General features: G+C 45.8%; 1 protein-coding gene across 8 annotated transcripts in view; it reads right to left on the reverse strand.

Moving 5' to 3' along the window:
* KAT2B (lysine acetyltransferase 2B) overlaps positions 1 to 19,501 on the reverse strand; it is an 80,970-nt gene that overhangs the window by 54,239 nt on the left and 7,230 nt on the right. For 5 of the 8 annotated variants that reach the window (XM_073333502.1, XM_073333501.1, XM_073333500.1 and 2 more), the window contains exons 1-2: positions 13,969 to 14,480; positions 2,719 to 2,845 (exon numbers count right to left, since the gene is read on the reverse strand). In XM_073333502.1, coding sequence (XP_073189603.1) covers positions 2,719 to 2,845; positions 13,969 to 14,229 — 388 coding nt within the window. In that variant the 5' untranslated portion in view covers positions 14,230 to 14,480. Of the gene's footprint in view, positions 1 to 2,718; positions 2,846 to 11,210; positions 13,062 to 13,968; positions 14,481 to 15,072; positions 15,103 to 15,143; positions 15,251 to 19,501 lie in introns of those variants that run through there. The other 3 variants (XM_073333503.1, XM_073333507.1, XM_073333505.1) reach the window with 3 other exon arrangements.

Raw genomic sequence — 19,501 nt, forward strand, 5'->3', positions numbered from 1 at the left:
AAAAGGAGAGCAGAGAGGTAAATAAATTCTCTACAGAAATTCTGCAGCGAATAACCCCTCAAAAGATACACTGGTTTACTTTTTTTAAAAATCACCTATTGTGATGATTTTACATAATTTAACAAAATTGCTGATTTTACTGATTTGTAATTTCAGGCCATATCTACACAACCAAAACAAGTTTCATTTTAAACAGTTCTGAAATTTGTTGTGTCCCAACTGTTATTAGCAGTGTTTCTTCTTGACTTCACGGTCAGAAAAACTATGCTACAACCATGTTAAGTAATCATGTTTTAGCTTAAGTAGCCACAAAGTTTCTAACTGTCCCTGATACATGGTGGTTTTTTTCTGGCCACACTGGTAAGGAATCATTATGTTGTAACCTGGTTGGGATACAACCATGTTTCACAATGGACTTAAACAGTCGTTTCTGTAGCACAGAGGTTGTTTATAACACAGCTTTAACCATAAAGGGAGACTGGTTCCAACACAGTTTCACACAATATGGTACAAGCATAGTTCCATTTGGTAGCGTACATGGACTTTTACCGTTAGCACTGTCCAGAGACAGTCACTGTCTCATCTGTACTACAAAAATGACCATGTTGTGAGACAACCATGCTGTAACTAGGTCACCTGACAGAGGTGAAATCGTAGCATAGACAGACCCCAAATGAGGCTGTAGTTTCAGAAGAATCACAACACAGATATCAGCCACAATATTGACAACAGGGGATGGAGGTGGCAGGGGCTAAATCTGTCTTTAAAAATCCGTTTAATCTAATCTAGGACTACAAACACTAAAATGCCTTAATCTTAGTCATATGATTATTGCATAGTCTCACTATAGGTCATCAGTGAAGGTAGACTATCGAAGATATGGTGCACCACAAAAGTCATTGGCCTCCTAAAGCCTGGAAAGGACCCAAGTCAAGCATCAAGCTATCGTCCCATATCATTATTGTCGGTGTGCTTCAAGGCACTGGAGCGCTTGGTCCTACAGCACATATTACCTGACGTGGAGAGAATTTTGAGCCCCGACCGAGCCGGCTTTCGCTGAGGCCGTAGCACGTGCGACCAAGTACTTGGGCTGACCACATTTGTTGAAAATGGCTTCCAGAGAAACTTGAAAACAGGCGCTGTTTTCATTGATCTAACAGCAGCATGTGATACGGCATGGCACACTGGCCTGCTAGTGAAGGTATCACAGGTCCTGCTACCTGGGCTCATAGGCATCACTGAACTGTTCCTCCACGATAGGCAGTTCAGAGTCCTCATGGGAGAGAAGACGAGTGCTTGGAGATGACAGAGCAATGGGTTACCCCAGGGCTCTGTGCTTTCTCCAACCCTGTTCAACCTTTACACCAGTGACCTGCCAACAATGGAGTCACAAAAGTTCATTTACGCAGATGACATTTGTTGTGGTACCCAGCCCTGGACGTTTCACGAGCTTGATGCCACCTTGAACTGGGACATTATACAGTTAGCTGACTACTGTAAGGCTTGGTGCCTTCAGTCAAGTGTCATAAAAACAGCCTCCAATTTGTTCCATCTTCATCACGCCAGCGCAACCTGAGAACTGAAAGTTTATCTCAATGGTCAGAAGGTGAAGCATGAAGTAGAACCGGTCTATTGAGGTGTAACCTTAGACCGCACACTGAGTTACCATGCCCACCTGAAGAAGACAGCAGCTAAAGTTAAGATGCACAACAATCTTCTTAGCAAACTGGCATGTTCGTCATGGGGTGCTCAAGCTCCAACTTTGCGGACGTCAGCTCTTGCTATCTCATATTCAGTGGCACAGTCCCGTGCACCAGTTTGGTGTCAATCATCACACACCAAACTGGTAGATACTCAGTTACATGCTGCCATGTGTATCATCTCTGACATCCTGTGTCCAACTCCATGGCTTCCAGTTCTGAGCAATATTGCTCCTCCTCATATCAGACAAGGGGTTGCCACTGGCAGGTTACTAGAGAAAGTATACGCCAACTCAAGCCTGCCACTGCACAATGGCCTTTTTAAACCACCAGCTGCACGTTTGCCTCACATTGCCCATTATGGTCTCATCCACCACACCAGGATGTTAGGGTGGAAACACTCTCGCGAGAGGAATGGATATCTGTTATAATCCCCAACCAGTGCCTCGTCACCAACTCCACAATCTGCCCACCTGGTTTTGACCTGCCCCATCCCCAATGGTCCCTGTTGAACAGGTTTCGGACCGGACAAGGTCTCTGTGCCACCAATCAGTATCGCTGGGGTTTTCGTGACAGCCCTTTGTGCAGCTGCGGCGCAACACAGACGATGATGCACATTGTCGATGAATGCCTGCTGACTAGGTTCAGCGGTGGCCCAGAAGAACTGCATCACGCCACTGAAGATGCCAACGCTTGGCTAGACGACTATGCACACGCTAAATAAATAACTATAGGGCAGAGTTAAAGTTGTTTGGTGAACTAACTTTGCGTTTTCATACCATAAAAATATCTGGATTTCTTTTAAGTTTAACCTTAATTCTGGATTTCCTGGTTTGTAGCACTTGTTTTTAAGATTATTTCCACATCTCTACCATATTTTACTCTAAATTCCTGATGCATACACCCAACCATAACTCCATCTTAATATAGTTTTTGTCTGGGAATAACAGAACATGTAATATTATGACCTAGGGTCTAAGAACATGGATTGCAAATCCAGGAGAAGCTAAATACTTACCTAGTGCATGACTACAGCTGCGACATGGTTCAGTAAGACTGACAATTGTCTGCTGCAAATCTGCCCTGGGAGGAGTAGGAGGTGGGTTAGGGTTTTTCCAGCCATTACATTTGCAAGATTCCTCAGCCTGAAATAAAAATAGACAGTTAATATATCTACCACACAACTAATGTATTTCATGTTTTCTAGAAATACACAGATATAAAGTAGAACTCATTACTTAAAAGCAGAGAATTCACAGTGATCTGTGGCGGCCCATAACTGCTTCCAGCTGGTCAGAAGATACCAGCTGAGAAAAAAGACAAGCACTCCAAACCACAGGCTAACTCCTCTACAGCAGGTCCTCACTCCAACTTTTGTGCAAAAGCAGCATTCATCTATTTGATGTGCTGGCTCCTATTGCTATATCATCTAGACACTTTTACAATTAAAACAATAAAATAAATAGGTCACCCATCCGGTAGCATCCGCATCACTGCCCTGTCTTCTTTCCTGCCGACTAGGAACCATACAACACACCACCATACAACAGACATGTGAAGCAAAACAAAATAAACAATACATCACGCAATAGAGGCGTCAAAACCACAGGTCTGAGCAAACCACCAAAACGAGGGAATTCCAGAGGCACTGGTCTCTACTAAGGAAATGCTGCTGCTTATCCTGGAAGATTTAGATCCAAATATTGATGGCAAAAGATGCCCAAAAAGAACAAGAAGTACTTGTGGTACCTTAGAGACTAATATATTTATTTGAGCATAAGCTTTCGTGGGATAAAGCCCACTTCATCAGATGCAAGCAGTGGAAAATACAGTAGAAAGATTATATTCATATATATATATATATACACATACACACACACACACACACAGAACATGAAAAAATGGGGGTTGCCATTGAACATTGTTCATGTTCTCTGTATATATATCTTTTCCTACTGTATTTTCTACTGCATGCATCTGATGAAGTGGGCTTTAGCCCACAAAAGCTTATGCTCAAATAAATGTGTTAGTCTCTAAGGTGCCATAAGTACTCCTCATTCTTTTTGCTGATACAGACTAACACAGCTACCACTCTAAAAGATGCTCAGCAAATCCTAACTAACAGGACTGATAACATGATAAGGTAGGCAGTGGGGCCTCCGGTAGCCAAATTCCAGACATTCAGGGGTGAAGTGGCAATATTCCACTGGAATGCTAGCACTTGAGAAGCAAAGTACTTGGTACAAGAGCAGCACTGAAGGTCATTTCTTTTCTGAGTACCAGCATCAAAGCAATTAAAGACTTTCTGGATTTTCCTAACTGAACTCATATTCCAATCTGAAGACCCACCTCCAAGAAAAGCATCTCCTCTCTGCTCTATATTTAGAAATATTTGTGTACTGCACTGTAACAAGATACACAATCATTTGCTGTTCCAGGTTCTTAGTAATGAAATTACTGCATAATACTTAACAGTAACTTAAAAATAAGTGTAGTACTTCAATTTGTGGTGTTAATGTCTATCTTGTGTGTTTCATTATGTTCAGAAAAGGTATGAAAAATAAATATTTCATGTAGCTTATTCCACAAAAACTTCATTGTCTTTTGTTTTGAATTGCCTTATACCTAAGGTACCAGTGCCCAACAGAGGCTGCAGCTTTTCAAGTACCAGAACTGAAAATATTAGCCAACTGTGATTAAGTAGTTCTTCAACTCCACCATTTCAAATCATGCAACCTGTGCACTAAGCATTGCAATGCCAGATCTTTGCTGGACAACACATAACACGTTTTCTCTCCATAACGTTTGAACAATCACCATTCACTGGATATATTTGGAAGGGCTCGTGGCACCACCAGTCTATCCCTGTGATACCATATGCACGCCAAATGATAGTTTGACTGCACCCAATGTAGTCAGGCACATTAGAAGGGATGCAGAAGGTCCATGCAGCAGCTGAAGTCAACAGGCTGACTTAGAATTACCCCTAGAGGTTCCCAGGAAGCACATAACAGCACACCACCCTTGGAAAGAGGAAGTGTGCTTCTCCCTCCCCTTCCACACATACATGCTACTGTCTGGGCATGAAACGGTTGGCAGAAACGTGAGCAGCTATCTGCAGCTGAGAGGTGTATCCAGGTAGGGGAGGGAACCACTAAGCTCCCAGGTAGGGTTGTCAGGAGTCCAGTCAAAAAGGGGATCTGGCACGGGTGCCGGAACGGGGGGCCAACAGGCCATGGCCCCATCACTTAAAAGCATAGCCCTCCCACTTTTTACCAGCCATAAGGGCGAGCGACAGGGGGGAAGGAGTGGAGAGGAGCGAGTGGGGGGTGCAGCCTTGGGCGAAGATGTGGCACCGGGATGCATCCTTGCAGGAAGAGGCAGCATGGGAGCCAGCCACAGTTTGGGCACCAGTGGCCCCTTCAATTTTAGGGAACTTCCACCACTCCTGGGCCTGGCAGTGTCCAGTCAGTACTGCTGACCAGACACTAAAAGTCTGGTTATTGGGAGTAACCGCGATCTCCCTGCGGAGAGAGCAGGAACAGCAGCAGCTGCTGCCCGGAGGAGCTTCCCAGCTGCTAACAGAGAGAACGGGCTCTCGGACCCACAGCTCAAGCCTTCGGTGGAGAGGTAGATACTGGCACCGCTACCTGGGGGGATCCCATTCACCCCCCGAGCCTGTGCCCTGATTGCCCCTTCCTCATCCCCTTGCTCTGGGGACCAACCCCCCCTCTGCCCCACCCTAGCCCCTCGCTCCTTTTCTAAGCCAAAGCCTGACTGCTGTGCCCCAGTTGGGCGGGCGGGCAGGCAGGCTCCGCGTCAGCTTCTCCCAGCCTGGCTCTGTAAGTGGCAGGTGAGTCCCGGGGGAGGGAGAAGCAAGCAACTGAGGGAGAGTGGGAGAGGAGTGAGTGGGGGCGTGGTCTCGGGGAAGAGGAAGGGCAGGGCCTTAGGAGAAGAGGCAGGGCAGGGGATGGGGGCAGGGGTGTCCGGTTTTCAGCTATTGGAAAGTTGGCAACCCTACTCCCAGGAGATGAGTCTGTATGTGGCAAAAGGGAGGGTCAGTTCTGGAGGAGCTAGGGGCAGGACTTATAGGAACAATTTTTTCCAATAATTTTTTTTTTCCAAATAAGCTGAGGTCTGGAGGATTTATGTTAATTCTAGTGAATTTTAGGCTATACTTCTGTGCAGTTTTCTCTAGCATTCCAAGGCCTTGTCTACACTACGCGGGGGAGATCGATCTAAATTACACAGCTACATGAATAACGTAGCTGAAGTAGATGTACTTAGATCTACTTACCACGGGGTCCACACTATGTGATGTCGACTGGAGACGCTCTCCCGTCAACTTCCCTTGCGCTTCTCGTTCAGGTGGAGTACAGGAGTCAACAGGAGAGTGATCTGTGGTAGATTTAGTGGGGTCTTCACTAGACCCGCTAAATCAACCACTGCACATCGATTGCCGCACATTGAACCCCTGGTAAGTGTAGACGAGGCATAAGAAAAATACCTGAATATACACCAGTATCTGGAAGACCACAGATATCCAGCTTATCTGGAGAAGCACTCTTATTTTTCACATACTGACAAGCATGGGTCCTACTTTTGTTTTAGTCACCCAACGGCTGTGAAACCTGTTTATTTTTAGTTACTAGGATAAAAGGCAAAGGTTTGAGTGATGCCGGTGAGCCAAGGATACTCTCTGTTGTAAACCTTTCCAGGGTTTACAACAGAGTATCTTTTTGAATATGTCTACACTACAACATCAAGTCTCAGGGCCTGGATCAGGTGACTCAGGCTCTCTGAGCTTGGGCTATGGGGTAATAAAATTGCAGTGCAGACATCTGGGCTCAGGCTGGGCCTCGGGCTCTGAGATCCTCCCCCCTTGCAGGATCTCAGAGGCTGGGCCACAGCCTGAGCCCAAACGTCTACACTGCAACTGGACAGCCCTGCAGTCCAACTCAGCTGACCTGGGCCAGCCACGTCTGGGCCACAAGTCTTTTATTGCAGTATAGACATACCCTTTGAGATTGTTTGATACCATATTTTTTCTTAGGTTGCAGAGCAAAACAAAACCTGATGCCGCCCAAATTTCCCATACATGCTCTGTGGGAAAGTCAGTGTTACCATGAAACTGCTAATTTTTGCAATTTCTAATTTATAACTGTAAATGTAGAACCTTAGCATTGCACTAATGCAAGTTATTTGTGAGAGAAAGAAAGAGCAGTCTGGACTATAACAAAGTATCATTAAGGAAAATTCAAAAGATAGTAATAAAGAAGCTCTGAAAAACAGAAACCAGAATATTTTTTAAAAGGGACTTGGATTTGATCCATCCATTTTCTCCCTATGTGTCTGTCAGAACTGGGGTTTTTTTCCACTCAGACCCAAATATGTCTCTAACAAAAGGCAATGTTTAATGCTATAAAAAAGCCACTCAAATATTAAGCTTGTAGCTGCGTCAATCATAGCTAATAAAAATAGTAAGAAAAGCTTGGCTAAAGAATTCTAAGATAATTTCTTATGAGCATCAGTCAACATTTCACATAAGCACACAACACAATGTTTACTCCAAATCCTTAAATCCATAAACAGCAAGTAACTACACAAACTTTAGCATCACACGATAATTAACACCAAAGATGCAAACAAACAGATGTATGAATAGTGATAACAGCTCAGTTAAACTGCCAGATTTAAATATCAACCCTCCCACAGAACATAAAATACGTTCAGTGGCAGATTTTTTCTGCCCTCAATTGTACTTCCTAACCTAGCCAGATCTTTTGAAACAGATGTTCAATTCTTTTGTTCCAATATTCCAGAGATCTCTGCCTCAAACAAACATTAACATTTAAAAACTCAGCATAAAGCACCAGATACAGCATAAAAGCTTGGTCAGCAACACAGCAGCACAACCTGAACAAGGTCCTCTTGATAACTAAGCCTTCATTATGGACCCTGACAGTGCAAATACATTGAATACTCAGTGTGCATTCCTTAGTGGCTTACATCCTGTTGAGTTGTTTTGAGTCTTCCGCCGTGTTTTCTTCACTCATTTCTTTCTCTGACCCTCTCATGATGGTTTTTCTTTTCACATGTCACTCACCTGCTTTTTGTTAGAAAGGAAAGTATGAAATTACCTCCTCAAATACTTAATTTAGCTTCAAAAGCAGTCTTGGGGGGAAGGTGTCTGGGAGGAGTATCTGACCTAGTACATCCAGTTCTTGTATTGATTTTCTAGGCCATCTGCAGGGCTTTAATAAAGGACACTTAAGATACTTTCATTTTCCCCTGCCTTACCACAGCCTTCAAGAACTTTGGTTTTGAGCTTCATCCTTCCAACACAGGGGACATTAACACTGTTCCTTAAATGGCCACAACAGGTAATTTTGTATGCTATCTCAGAAGCATCCTCAACCCATGCTGGAAAGATTTGGATTAGTACAAAACTTAGCAATTACAATGGGCTTTACTTGATAAAAGCAATGTAAAAAATATGAACATTTGAATCCTCATGATACCTCTATATTATGTCAGGTTTCAGAGTAGCAGCTGTGTTAGTCCGTATTCGCAAAAAGAAAAGGTGTACTTGTGGTACCTTAGAGACTAACAAATTTATTTGAGCATAAGCTTTCGTGAGCTACTGCTCACTCCGATGAAGTGAGCTGTAGCTCACGAAAGCTTATGCTCAAATAAATTTGTTAGTCTCTAAGGTGCCACAAGAACTCCTTCTCTATATTATATGTAATTAAAGTATTAAGACTAGGAAAGTATGTTGTCCAGGAACCAAGAATAACCAAAAACAACTTTTACATTTAATATTATTTGCTGTCCAACAGACAAACGGCTGACCTACACTTTAGAACCTTGTACACTGACACTATGTCCAAAATGAGTCTGAAAATAGCATGCTTCAGATACTCTATATTAATAGCTCCATGGTTGTTTGTTTTAATTGTGGAATTACAATGTTAAGATTATAAAATGAAGCATTCAAAAGTCAGAAAATGACAAACTTAAGGTTGCACATGCAACCTCTCATCTAAGGTTCTAAAAATGCTTAAAGAAGATTAAAGAGTGATGTTTCACAATACCTCACATGCTAAGAAATAGGATCCCCATTTTAAAGATGGGGAAATGAACATAGAAAGGTACAAATTCTGAGCTAGATTAGCTGCAAATTAAAGGACCCTACGACTCTGAGAATTAGCTCTTTGAGCTAGGCATTGTACTTGGCTCTTTGAAGGACTGACCTATTTAGTAATTAAAGGGGGAGTAGGATGTAATAGGTTAATTGCTGAATTACAGGGGGTGGAACAAAAACCTTACACAAGATTATCTTTCCTTCAGATTTAGAAAGAAAAGTTATACAAGTCTGTTTAGGGTGTCTAAATTTAGCAAAGTCATCTTTCCGCAGCAAGCAGTAACCTCAAAACAATGATAAACTATTACATGCTTCATGCGGATGAAAACAAAAACGTTGATAATTTTGCAAAAGTTATTCCTAATTGTTCCTACTCAAATTTCGAGTATCCTCCATGAAAATATATCACACTGAGAAGAATCACAGAGATATTAAGAGGGGAACAGATCCATTTGACTAAAGCATTCTGTAGAGCCCTTAGATTTCTTAGGACAAATTTTAGAATCTGATTTATTCCTATTTTGCTGTTACTTTTATAGTGGCTGTAGGCTAATATGGACCTGTTCCCCCATTCCCCAATGCACATGTAAGTCAGTGGCTGATTTTTTATTTACTTTAATGGAAGTTGGATTGGGCCCAAAACCCTCGTTAGACAGGTTTGCCCCAGCTTTTAAACTGATATTGAGAAAGCAGTAAACATCTGAGTCTATGGAACTATACATAGTCCAGAGAACAACTCTAACAACTCTTTTTCACACACTAATTTATCATTCAGAGACGCTTCCAAAAGTTATACTTCCAAAGTACAAAGCTAAGCAAAAGGTAGGACAGTCAAGGATCATCTCAGTCAGTCCTATAAAGCAGGTAACATTAACTAAGACAGAAATATTACACGAAATAGATATGTCATTAGCTCCTACTTTCACATGAAATGGGACTCCACCTGAGCACACAGGTCCACCCTCACCGAGCTCACCGCAGGATCTAAACATTACAGAAGTAGTGCACAACTAGAACCTGATGAAAAGCAATGTGGTCCAGCGGATAGATCGCTGAGCTGGGGCTCAGGGGAGCTGGGTTCTACGCTGGCTCTAATTTTCTTCTGACACGCTTTCACCTCTTCATTTCCCCTCCAACATTTTGTCTGTCTCATTTATTTAGACTAAGCTCTTCAGGGCAGGGACTGTTTCCTACTATGGCCTGGTATGAGCTTAAAATTTAGGATAACATATCTAAGACACTCAGGGATGTGAAAAATCACACACCTGAGCCTCACAGCTGAGCCAATCCAATCCCCAGTGTAGACACAGCCAGGAAAAATGTTTTTGTCGACCTAGCTACTGTCACTTTAGAAGGTGGTGTTCTTACAGCAATGGAAAAACCCTTTCTGTCACTACAGGCTGCATTTACACTAACGTGCTGCTTTAATACCCACAGTGCATACATGGTCTAAGTGTTTGTACAATGCCAAACTCCATGGGGCTCCAGTCGCAGTTGTAACCTCTAGGAATTACTGTACTACATATAACTAAGAATAAAAAATAATCCTGTTTTAATATATAGAAAATGCAAGAGTACAAAAATAGTACATACTTAAAGACATTTATATAGCTCCCAATGAGACATGGTTTACATCACATGAAAGAACATGTATAAAAAGCCAATGATTTTCCTCCTCCAATCTTCACTAAATGCATTTATGAGTATAAGTCACACAGTGCTATTTTCATACCAATGATTGCCAAGCTTGCATTCAAATGCTCAAATCGCATGCTGGGGAAAATAAATATTTATGAATTCATTCATATTTATAATAGTGTCCATTTCAATGCACTACAAAGCATACCAATAAAAAGGGGAGTTTTAATTCATTTTAATTGTATACTATTTTGCCTATCTAAAGTAAATTGTGCACTTTAACTTGAGGTTTTAGAGAGCTTTTTTAAAAAGTATGTCACATAGAAAATTAAAATTAATGAAGACAGTTTTTGTAAAAACACTTGTAGTGCTGAATATATGTTTATTTTTATCGTCTTGTTTTCTAGTAAAAGTGCTTTGTCTTTCCTATGCCCTGCCTCTCCTTTGTATCCTCCTTAAGGGATAGTCCTATAAGATCTTTCCTTTTTTCTCTCCACCAAAGGCTCTGTGCACAGCATCACAGACACACTCCCTGCAGAGTTTGCCAGTGCCTCTCAAAGATGAACCAGAGGGCATAATTAGAGAGCAATAGCTGTAAGGTATGAACAACCTACTTCCAGAGGAGCAAAGGGTGGAAGTAGAGCATTGTGGAAGTCTTATCTCTGGCATAGCAACATTTGCTACCAGATAGGCCAGCACTTTAGTCTTCCTCCATTCAGTGTTCTCACCTTCTCTGATCCTTCCTGTGTTGTCATGTCTCTTCAGACCTAATCAATGTTCTCTCTTCCTTTGCTACTTACAGCCCCTCAAAGGTTAAGATTCTAATAAATTCCATCTTGCTGACTGCTGTGATGCACACTGGAGTGGGGGAGGAGAAAAATACAAGGACTAGAGAATGCCAAACATGCTGAGTGACAAGCACATTTCCTGCGCTCTCTAAGGTGAACAACTATACATAGATTTACTCTTTTGTTACAGTATTCACATATGCTTACTGCATGAATGGGAACACTAATTACATACTTCAGTGATCTAAGAGCTTGTGAAATCAAACACAAAAATGAATCAAAGGTTGAGACATAAAGCATGAAATTTCAAAGTTAACCTCTTCACTATTGCAACCTCCTGCAAATACTATTTCTTGTATAGCCCCATCACTATGGTACCTGAACACCTGCCAAATATTTAGAAATAGCACCTCTCCCCTTTCTTCCTTCCCTCCCAGCCTAAAGGAGAAAAAGTATGATTCCTTCATAGGAAAGGTATTTGTTTGCTTGCTTATGTTTGTGGGTAGGAGTGTTGCATCAACAAATTATTCAGAGAGAGCTAAATCAAAGAAATTCATTTCACATTTAATTCTGAAAGTGTTCATTCTTATGGGATTGAGTTCCATCAATTTCAGCTCCCATGAAGGTTCCGTCTCTTGCGTTCAGAAGCCCCTGGCTCCTACTGCCAGTCAACACTTTCACTGTTCTGGTGAAACATAGGTGTTTTGAACGGCCACAGCTATAGAAGAATCAATCTCTCAGGTAACTAGAGCCAATCTCACTGAGGCTTTAACTAGACATGCTGCTCTTTTCAATTCTACTTGACCCTTGCAATCAGGCTATCTGCTTTATAACTGCTCTACAGTTTCTCAGTTTTCTTTTTCACCTCAATACTTCTAGTAATGCTTTTCAGTACTGAAAATAATTTACATGAGCTAACCGCTCATCAAAGGTGCTGGATTAATGACCCCAGAGACTAACATAGCCTATTTCCCCATAGAAGCAAAGGCAATGGCAACATCAACTTCCCCAATTTGCCTAAATCGTGACCAGTAGGGATAAGCTTGTGGGAGTTAAGAGGCTGCACTCACTCCTGTGCTTCTCTGCCAAGACCGCAGAGGAGAGTGCCAATTCTAGCAGTGGCTTTTGTGATGCCAACAGCCCCCCACTGGGAACCAAGCTAAAACCATCAAACAGCCATCATTGCTCCCTGGTGTTTTAAAAAAAAAAATTAAAGTGTTTTTAAAGATTAATAAAATCAAGAGCTTCAAGACCCAGTCTCTAATAGTGTTTGAATGAATGTGCATAGCCTGGACTCTTTTCTCTAGAAAGGGAGGAGAAGAAAGGAAAGAAACTTTAGGATGAGCCCTGGGAAAGCTCCTTCACCACTGGCTGCTGGGCTCTGACCTCGTCACATTACTGATAATCCAGTAATACAATGTTTTTGTCAGCCAGAGGCCGCAGAAGCAACAAGGCGAAGTCCCCGCCTCCTTCAGCTGTCATCCTGTCAAAACAAAGGCGCTGCTGCCAAGCTCTGGGCCCCGGCGGCCAGGAGTGCAGCTGCAGATCCCAACTCCCACCCTGGCCCTGCACCCGTCTCCCCCGTGCAGGGGCCACTGCAGGCACCGGGATCTGCCAGGCAGCGTCTTGCAAACATGGGGGGAGGACAACGGGGGTGGGGGGGTTAAAATAACAAGGCAACAGCGTTCAAAGCTGGGGCTTGTCCCGCTGCCAAATCCTGTGTTTACAAGGCAAGCAGCTGCAGCAGGATTTCACCAAACAAATAATACAGTAATGACAGGGGCTGGTGTGTGCTGCTGGCCTAAATCGCCTTCCCGACAGATATGTGCACCGTCTTCCGCACACATACCTTTAGACACCCCTGCCCCATCAGCCACTATATCTGCAGAAACGGGCAATATTCTCCGATGTCCCGCCCCCACCTTCCTACGGCCAAGTTCCCTCTTCCTGCTGTTCAGGAGAAAAGGAGGGGCTCTCCCCTCGGTCTGATCTTCCATGCAAATTTCACAACAACAACCCACAAAGTGCAGGGGGCACGGGGGTCTGCAAAGGGGGGGTCGCATGGGGGCTCTTCCAAGGGGTGAAGGTGGCCAAGAGATGGAGGGGGAGGGGTGTGGTGGCAGGAAAGAGATTGCACAGAGGCAAAAGGGGTGCAGTGGCAGGGAGCGGTTTGCGGGGGGAAGTGGACAGGAGGGGGTTGCTACAGGGGAGTGGCAGGCGGGGGTGTATCTGTGCCCGGGGTTGTTGCAGGGGGGTGAAGGTGGTAGGGAGGGGTTTGCAAAAGGGAGAAGAGGGCGGGTTGGTCCGAGGTTAATGCAGGGGGTGAAGGTGACTGTGGCTGGGGGGGTTTGCAGGGCGAAGGCTGCCCAGAGGCAAAAGGTGGCAGGACGGGTTGGTTACTGCGGAGGGTGCACAGGGGAGAAGGCAGCTGGCCGGTGCGTGCTGGAGGGGGTGACAAGCTGGGGGATGGGGGCCCGGGAGCACTGCGGGGGGGGGCGCGGGTTGCTCCCACATACACCATTCCCCAATTCCCCAACTCCATTTTAGGGGCCTCCCTTTTTGCGCCTGGTTTCAAACCAAAGACAAACAACCAAGGCGCAGCCGCTTCCGCGCTCCCCAGGCGGCAGGGGCCGGAGCCCGGCCCCGCCCCCAGGCCAGGGACTGGACCTGCCCAGCCCCCCGCCGCTCGGCTCGGTACCTTGCAGGCGGAGTAGACGCCCAGCTTCTCCAGCTTCTTGGCCCGCGGAGCGGAGCGCAGCTGCGCCTTCTTCCCCGCGCTGCGGGCCGAGCCGGGCTCCCCGCCGCCCCCGGGGCTCTCAGCGGCGGCGGCGGCGGCGGCGGCAGCAGCACGGGCCGGCCCGCCGGCAGCCAGCCCCCCCGCGGCCGGGGAGCCCTGCTGCAGCCCCCCGGCCCCGCCGCCTCCTGCCGCTCCCGCCCCGGCCCCGCCAGCCTCGGCCATGCCGCCGCCGTCTCCGGCCCGGAACCCGGCAGGAGCCGCCCGTCCGGCAGCTCCCTCCGTGCCCGGCTCGGTGCGCCGAGCGCTAGACCCTCCCCTTCCCCGCTCCGCCGCCGGCTGCTCCCCGGGGGGAGGGACTGGCCGCGCCGCGGGCGGCCCCTCTGGAGCCGGGAGGCGGGGAGCAGCGGCAGCCCGGTATTGCCGGGAGGGCCGCCCCTTGTGCTCCCGGCGCCGGACCTCCCAGCCCACGGGGCTCCCCCAGCTCAAGGAGGGAGGCACCGACCTGTTCGCGGGGAGGGACCTTGCCCAGCCCGCCGGGAGCATCGCCAGCCGCTCAGTCCAGCTGTCTGCGGCAGCCCAGCGCTCCCAGCCTCCGTCCTCCAGGCACAAGCAGGGTGCGTGCAATATCGGCTTTGTTGTGTTCCCTCCCCATAGAAAAAACAATACAGCCCAAACCTGGGCTGAGCGGAGACTTAAGATTGCTGCTGCAATGTATTTCTTGCATCGCAAAAAAGTATAAAGGAAGGGTAGCGTCCGTGTCGTCGTCGTCGCCCGCCCGCCCCCCCGCCATGACCTGCTAGCGGCCACCCTCCTGGTCTCACACGCACCCTTTCAATTCACCAGCACCCTACCCTAACGGAGCAGTCCGCTGCCTCAAACTCCACTCTCACCCCAACTCCCAAAGCGACACCTAATTTACACAGTTAGCATGTAAACTGAAACTTACACCCTCCAGAGAAAGAAGGCAATATTTATTAGAGTCAACGTTTCTTACCCTGCCACAGAGGTTTTCAACCTGTGGTCCGCAGACTATGTCTCAGGTAGGTACTGAAAGGTAGTCCTTACCATAGAACAGTGTTTTTCAACCTGTGGTCCGCAGACTATGTCTCAGGTAGGTACTGAAAGGTAGTCCTTACCATAGAACAGTGTTTTTCAACCTGTGGTCCGCAGACCATCGGCATCTGCACCCTACGTCTAAGATTTCCAAAGGGGTTTGCACCTCCATCTGAAATGTTTTAGGGGTCTGCAAAAGCAAAAAGGTTGAAAATCACTGCCCTACCAAAAACATTAAGTTCTACTATATGTCTACTTTATGGCTTTCCAATAACAAGATCAGCTATAGTCAATACATACTACTAAACCTCCCACACAAATAGACTTAATCAATACATGTATATATGCTATTCCAAAACCAGACAAAACCTATATTAAAATAAAGTTAAGATTGAGTGCATATCTGTAAAATAACAGTAAACAACATCAGAAGCATAATATTGTGATTATCCCCACAACAAGCATCACAAACCCAGGAAATGGAGGGTTAAGGTTAAATTTAAAAGAAATGCAAATATTTTAAGGGTTGGAACTACCTAAGCACCCCATGACCTTAACTCTATTAGCTTAACTCTAGCTAATGACACCATGCAATAGCCACATAATTGTGACTGGTATGTAAGTGTTTGTACTCCTAGGCTAAATTAAACTAATATTTAGAAAGGCTTGCAAGGCCTTGTGCTCAACTGAGTAGCATTTCTGTCACACAGCATTTCTTTCCCACAGCAGCCCAGCTGCCACTGGCAGCAGGGCACCCCCTAGCTCCCAGCAGCGGGGAATCCCTGGCAACTCCCCAGCCCCCATAGGCAGTGGCCCCCCCAGCTCCTGTCAGCACTGGGGGAATCCTGCTCAGTGGTTTGAGCATTGGCCTGCTAAACCCAGGGTTGTGAGTTCAATCCTTGAGGGGGCCATTTAGGGATCTGGGGCAACTATGGGGGATTAGTCCTGCTTTGAGCAGGGGTTGGACTAGATGACCTTCTGAGGTCCCTTCCAACCCTGATATTCTATGATTCTCCAGGCCCCTTGGGCAGCAGGGGAATTCCCCGGAGTGCCCCAGCCACCAGCAAGGTATCCCCTGAATGCCACAGCCTCCATGGGTGGTGAGGGATGCCCTGGAGGGCCCAAGCCCCCGCCAGTGGACCCTGCAGATCCCAGCCCAGCAGTCAAGAGTCCCTCCAAGCTCCCAGCCAGTGCAGTGGTGCAGGGTGCTTGACCCTCCTCTCCCCTCGCCCCCATTTTGTCAGGGATATTATTAGTAAAAGTCAGGGACAAGCTTCCATGAATTTTTATTCATTACCTGTGACCTGTCCATGACTTTTACAAAAATATCCATGACAAAATCAGCCTTATTTATGAGCTAAGGTTAAATCTTGTGTGTTGAGTTAGGGGGTTGAAACTAATGTGTAAATGCAGAGGCAGAGCTAGCCCATATTTCCCCCCTCCCCCACACAAAACACATACATCTGAACCTCAGAGTTACGACACCTGGGAAATGGAGGTTGTTGGTAACTCTGCATAAAGCACAGTTTGGGCTGCAACTCCAGCAGCTGACACTCCAGGCCAGGCTTCAACAGCAGCTGAGCTCCCACCTCAGCGCTGGCAGCTTCCTTCCCTGGATTGGACTGAGTTTGCAAACTTGTCCCCGTCCCGTCCCGTGTGTGCACGCGAGAGAAAACAGCGAGTCCCCCTCTCCGCTGGATCCTGGGGGGAAACAGTGCATCCCCCTCGGAGTGGGGGTTAAAGTGGAGCAGACCCCAGCACTGCTCCTGCTCTGCCGGCTCCAGCTGCCTTGGGCTGGCAGCCCCAGCATCTTCACCACCTAGCTGTAAGTGGCTGCCCTGCACGTGGGGGTGGGAGCGAGGTGGGACAGGCAGCCCAGATATGCCTACCTTTAAGGTGCAATACAGGCACAGTACAGTAGTATTTGCTTTTTTTTTTTTTTTTTTTGGCGGGGAGGGAGGTTGTCTCCGTTGTTATCTGATTGGTTACTTCCGGTTTCACATGGTGTCTGGTCAACCAGTCAGTCTGGTGTTTGTATCTTTGAGGTTCTACTGTACTAAAAAAGCTAAGGGGGGGGGCCTCCTTGAGCTGCTCTGGGCCCTAAGCAATTGCTTAGTCTGATTATGCCTAGTGCTGGCTTGCTGTGAATGTGCTCGTCTCTTAAAATAGATAGTGTTAAGGGACCACACCTAAAGCAAGGCCTACTAGAGTTAGTTTGTCCAGAAACTAGCACCGTGTGTGTGGAAGGGTCCATTGGATATTGTTCTGACCAGCCGAGCGTGTGTAAAAATACAATCTGGGGTACAAACAAGAAACAGGGAGAGACTGAAGCAGAGCAAGCCAAGCAGGATCCCATAAACAGGGCTTGACACTGGCATAAGCCAAGATCAGAGAGCTTTTGGGTCTGGTGCAGTCCAGAGAGGCTTGGTGCTGTAATCAAAGAAGCTATCTCCTGTTTTTGGTTCCTCCTACATTCAAAGAAGCAGGACTTTGTACATTCCTTGTAAAGAAACAAGATTGCATCAAAGAAAATACCAGATTCCATCCTTGATTTCTACTCCCAGTTGGAACATCCACAGAACCTCAAACTTTGACTAGCTGCTCACGTCAAAAAGATGTAACACTAACATGTTGACCCCATGGATGACTTATCTTTCAGACAAGAAGAAGACATATAATAATGGGATGGGGGCATGCACAAAACCCCTGGCATTGGGGAGGGGCAAATGGAGGGCAGAGAGACCTTGGCATGGGGGAGGGGACCACACAGAGCCACTGGAATGGTGAGGAGAGGCAATGGGGATCCACACATAATTGCTGGCATGGGGGAAGAATGGGTGACCCTGGTACAGGAGGACTGGGAATGGGGGTACACAGAATCCCTAGCAGAGGGAGATTGGGGAACTCTAGCATATAGGAGAAGGGGGAAAGTGGAATATGGGTAGAAGAGGGAATGGGGGTGAGTCCCTGGGGTTGAGGTAGAGAATCCGGGACCCTGGTATGAGGGAAGCGGTTGGGACACAAAGCCCAAGGCATGAGGGACAGGATGGTGGCAATGGGGTTGCAAGGAGTCCCTACAATAGAGTGGGATGGAAGGGTGATATACAGGGAGCTTGTAGGAGGAACGGAGGGATAAAGTGTGCAATGAAGTCAGCCTACACAATCTACTATGGGTTACATCTACACTACGAACCTTACAGAGGCACAGCTGTACCGCTGTAGCTGTGCCGCTGTAAGGTCTCCCATGTAGCTGCTCTATACCAGCGGGAGAGAGCTCTTCCGCTGGCATAATTAAACCGCCCCCCAACAAGTAGTGGTAGCTATGTGAGCGGGAGAGCGTCTCCCCCAGACATAGCACTGTCCACACCAGCTCTTTTGTTCATGAAACTTATGTCAGTCAGGGGTTTCTGTGCTGTTTCCCTACAAAAAGTGCTAGTGTAGACAAAGCCTAAGTGTAATTCCAAAAAAAACTTCTAGGGGACTTCTAGTTAAAGGCATATTAGGTTGTTTTTTTTTCCTCCCTCAGGGTGTCACTACAGGGCAGAATTAAGGTTGTTGGGCTGCCTTAACTGTGTATGTTCAGACCTTAACATGTCTGGATTTCTTTTATGACTTGTTTGAAAAATAAAATGTCAAAAGTAGCCAATGCATGAAATATCAATCAGTTTTAACTATATGGGAAGTTGGAAGAGTCTGTTTATTAAGATCATTCCAGATCCCAAACAAACAAAAAAAGCAAACACAAAAACAACAACAAAAAAAACAAGCAGCTTGACACTAGGTGCTAAATTTCGTAATGGACCTATTTTTAATTACATTTTAACTCAAAACTAATTAAATGATTTACTTGTGAATTCTCAGAATACTCATTCTGTGTCCAAATAGTGATTTGGGGCAGGATATGCTGTACTCTTAATACAAAGCAAAGTGGTTGAAACCCAGCTTCAATTGCAAAACTCAACTCAGCTATGAGGAACCACAAACGGCAGTTCCATAATAACAAAATCACAATGTAAAAGGTTGGAGTTAAGGTTGTGGGCATTTAAGTGTTTTGGTTTTTTTCAATTCCTCAATGTGTGCACTGAAGGCAATAGCACTAGTGCACAGGTGAATTCCAGGGTGATGTACAGCTGCTATCGTGTATGGGTCTACTTGTTCGGACTCGGCACTTGTTGGTTCAGGGCCTAACTGGTTATTACACAGGGTAAAGTAAAACTGACTGTGCACAAAATGTACAAAATAAACAAAGGGGAAAATTCCAACTTCTTTCAATTCTAGTAAATATAAATGATACTTGTAACTATAAGTGATACAACATTTTCTGACAATATGTGATATTCAAGTTAACGGTGTCCTACTAAAATGGCTGACATCTTTTTTTTTTTTAAAGACAGACTGTCCCAGTGGCCTAGTCATTCAGTACCACATAATACAGAATACC

Source organism: Lepidochelys kempii, chromosome 2, assembly GCF_965140265.1.
Source record: "Lepidochelys kempii isolate rLepKem1 chromosome 2, rLepKem1.hap2, whole genome shotgun sequence".
NCBI classification, from domain to species: domain Eukaryota; kingdom Metazoa; phylum Chordata; order Testudines; family Cheloniidae; genus Lepidochelys; species Lepidochelys kempii.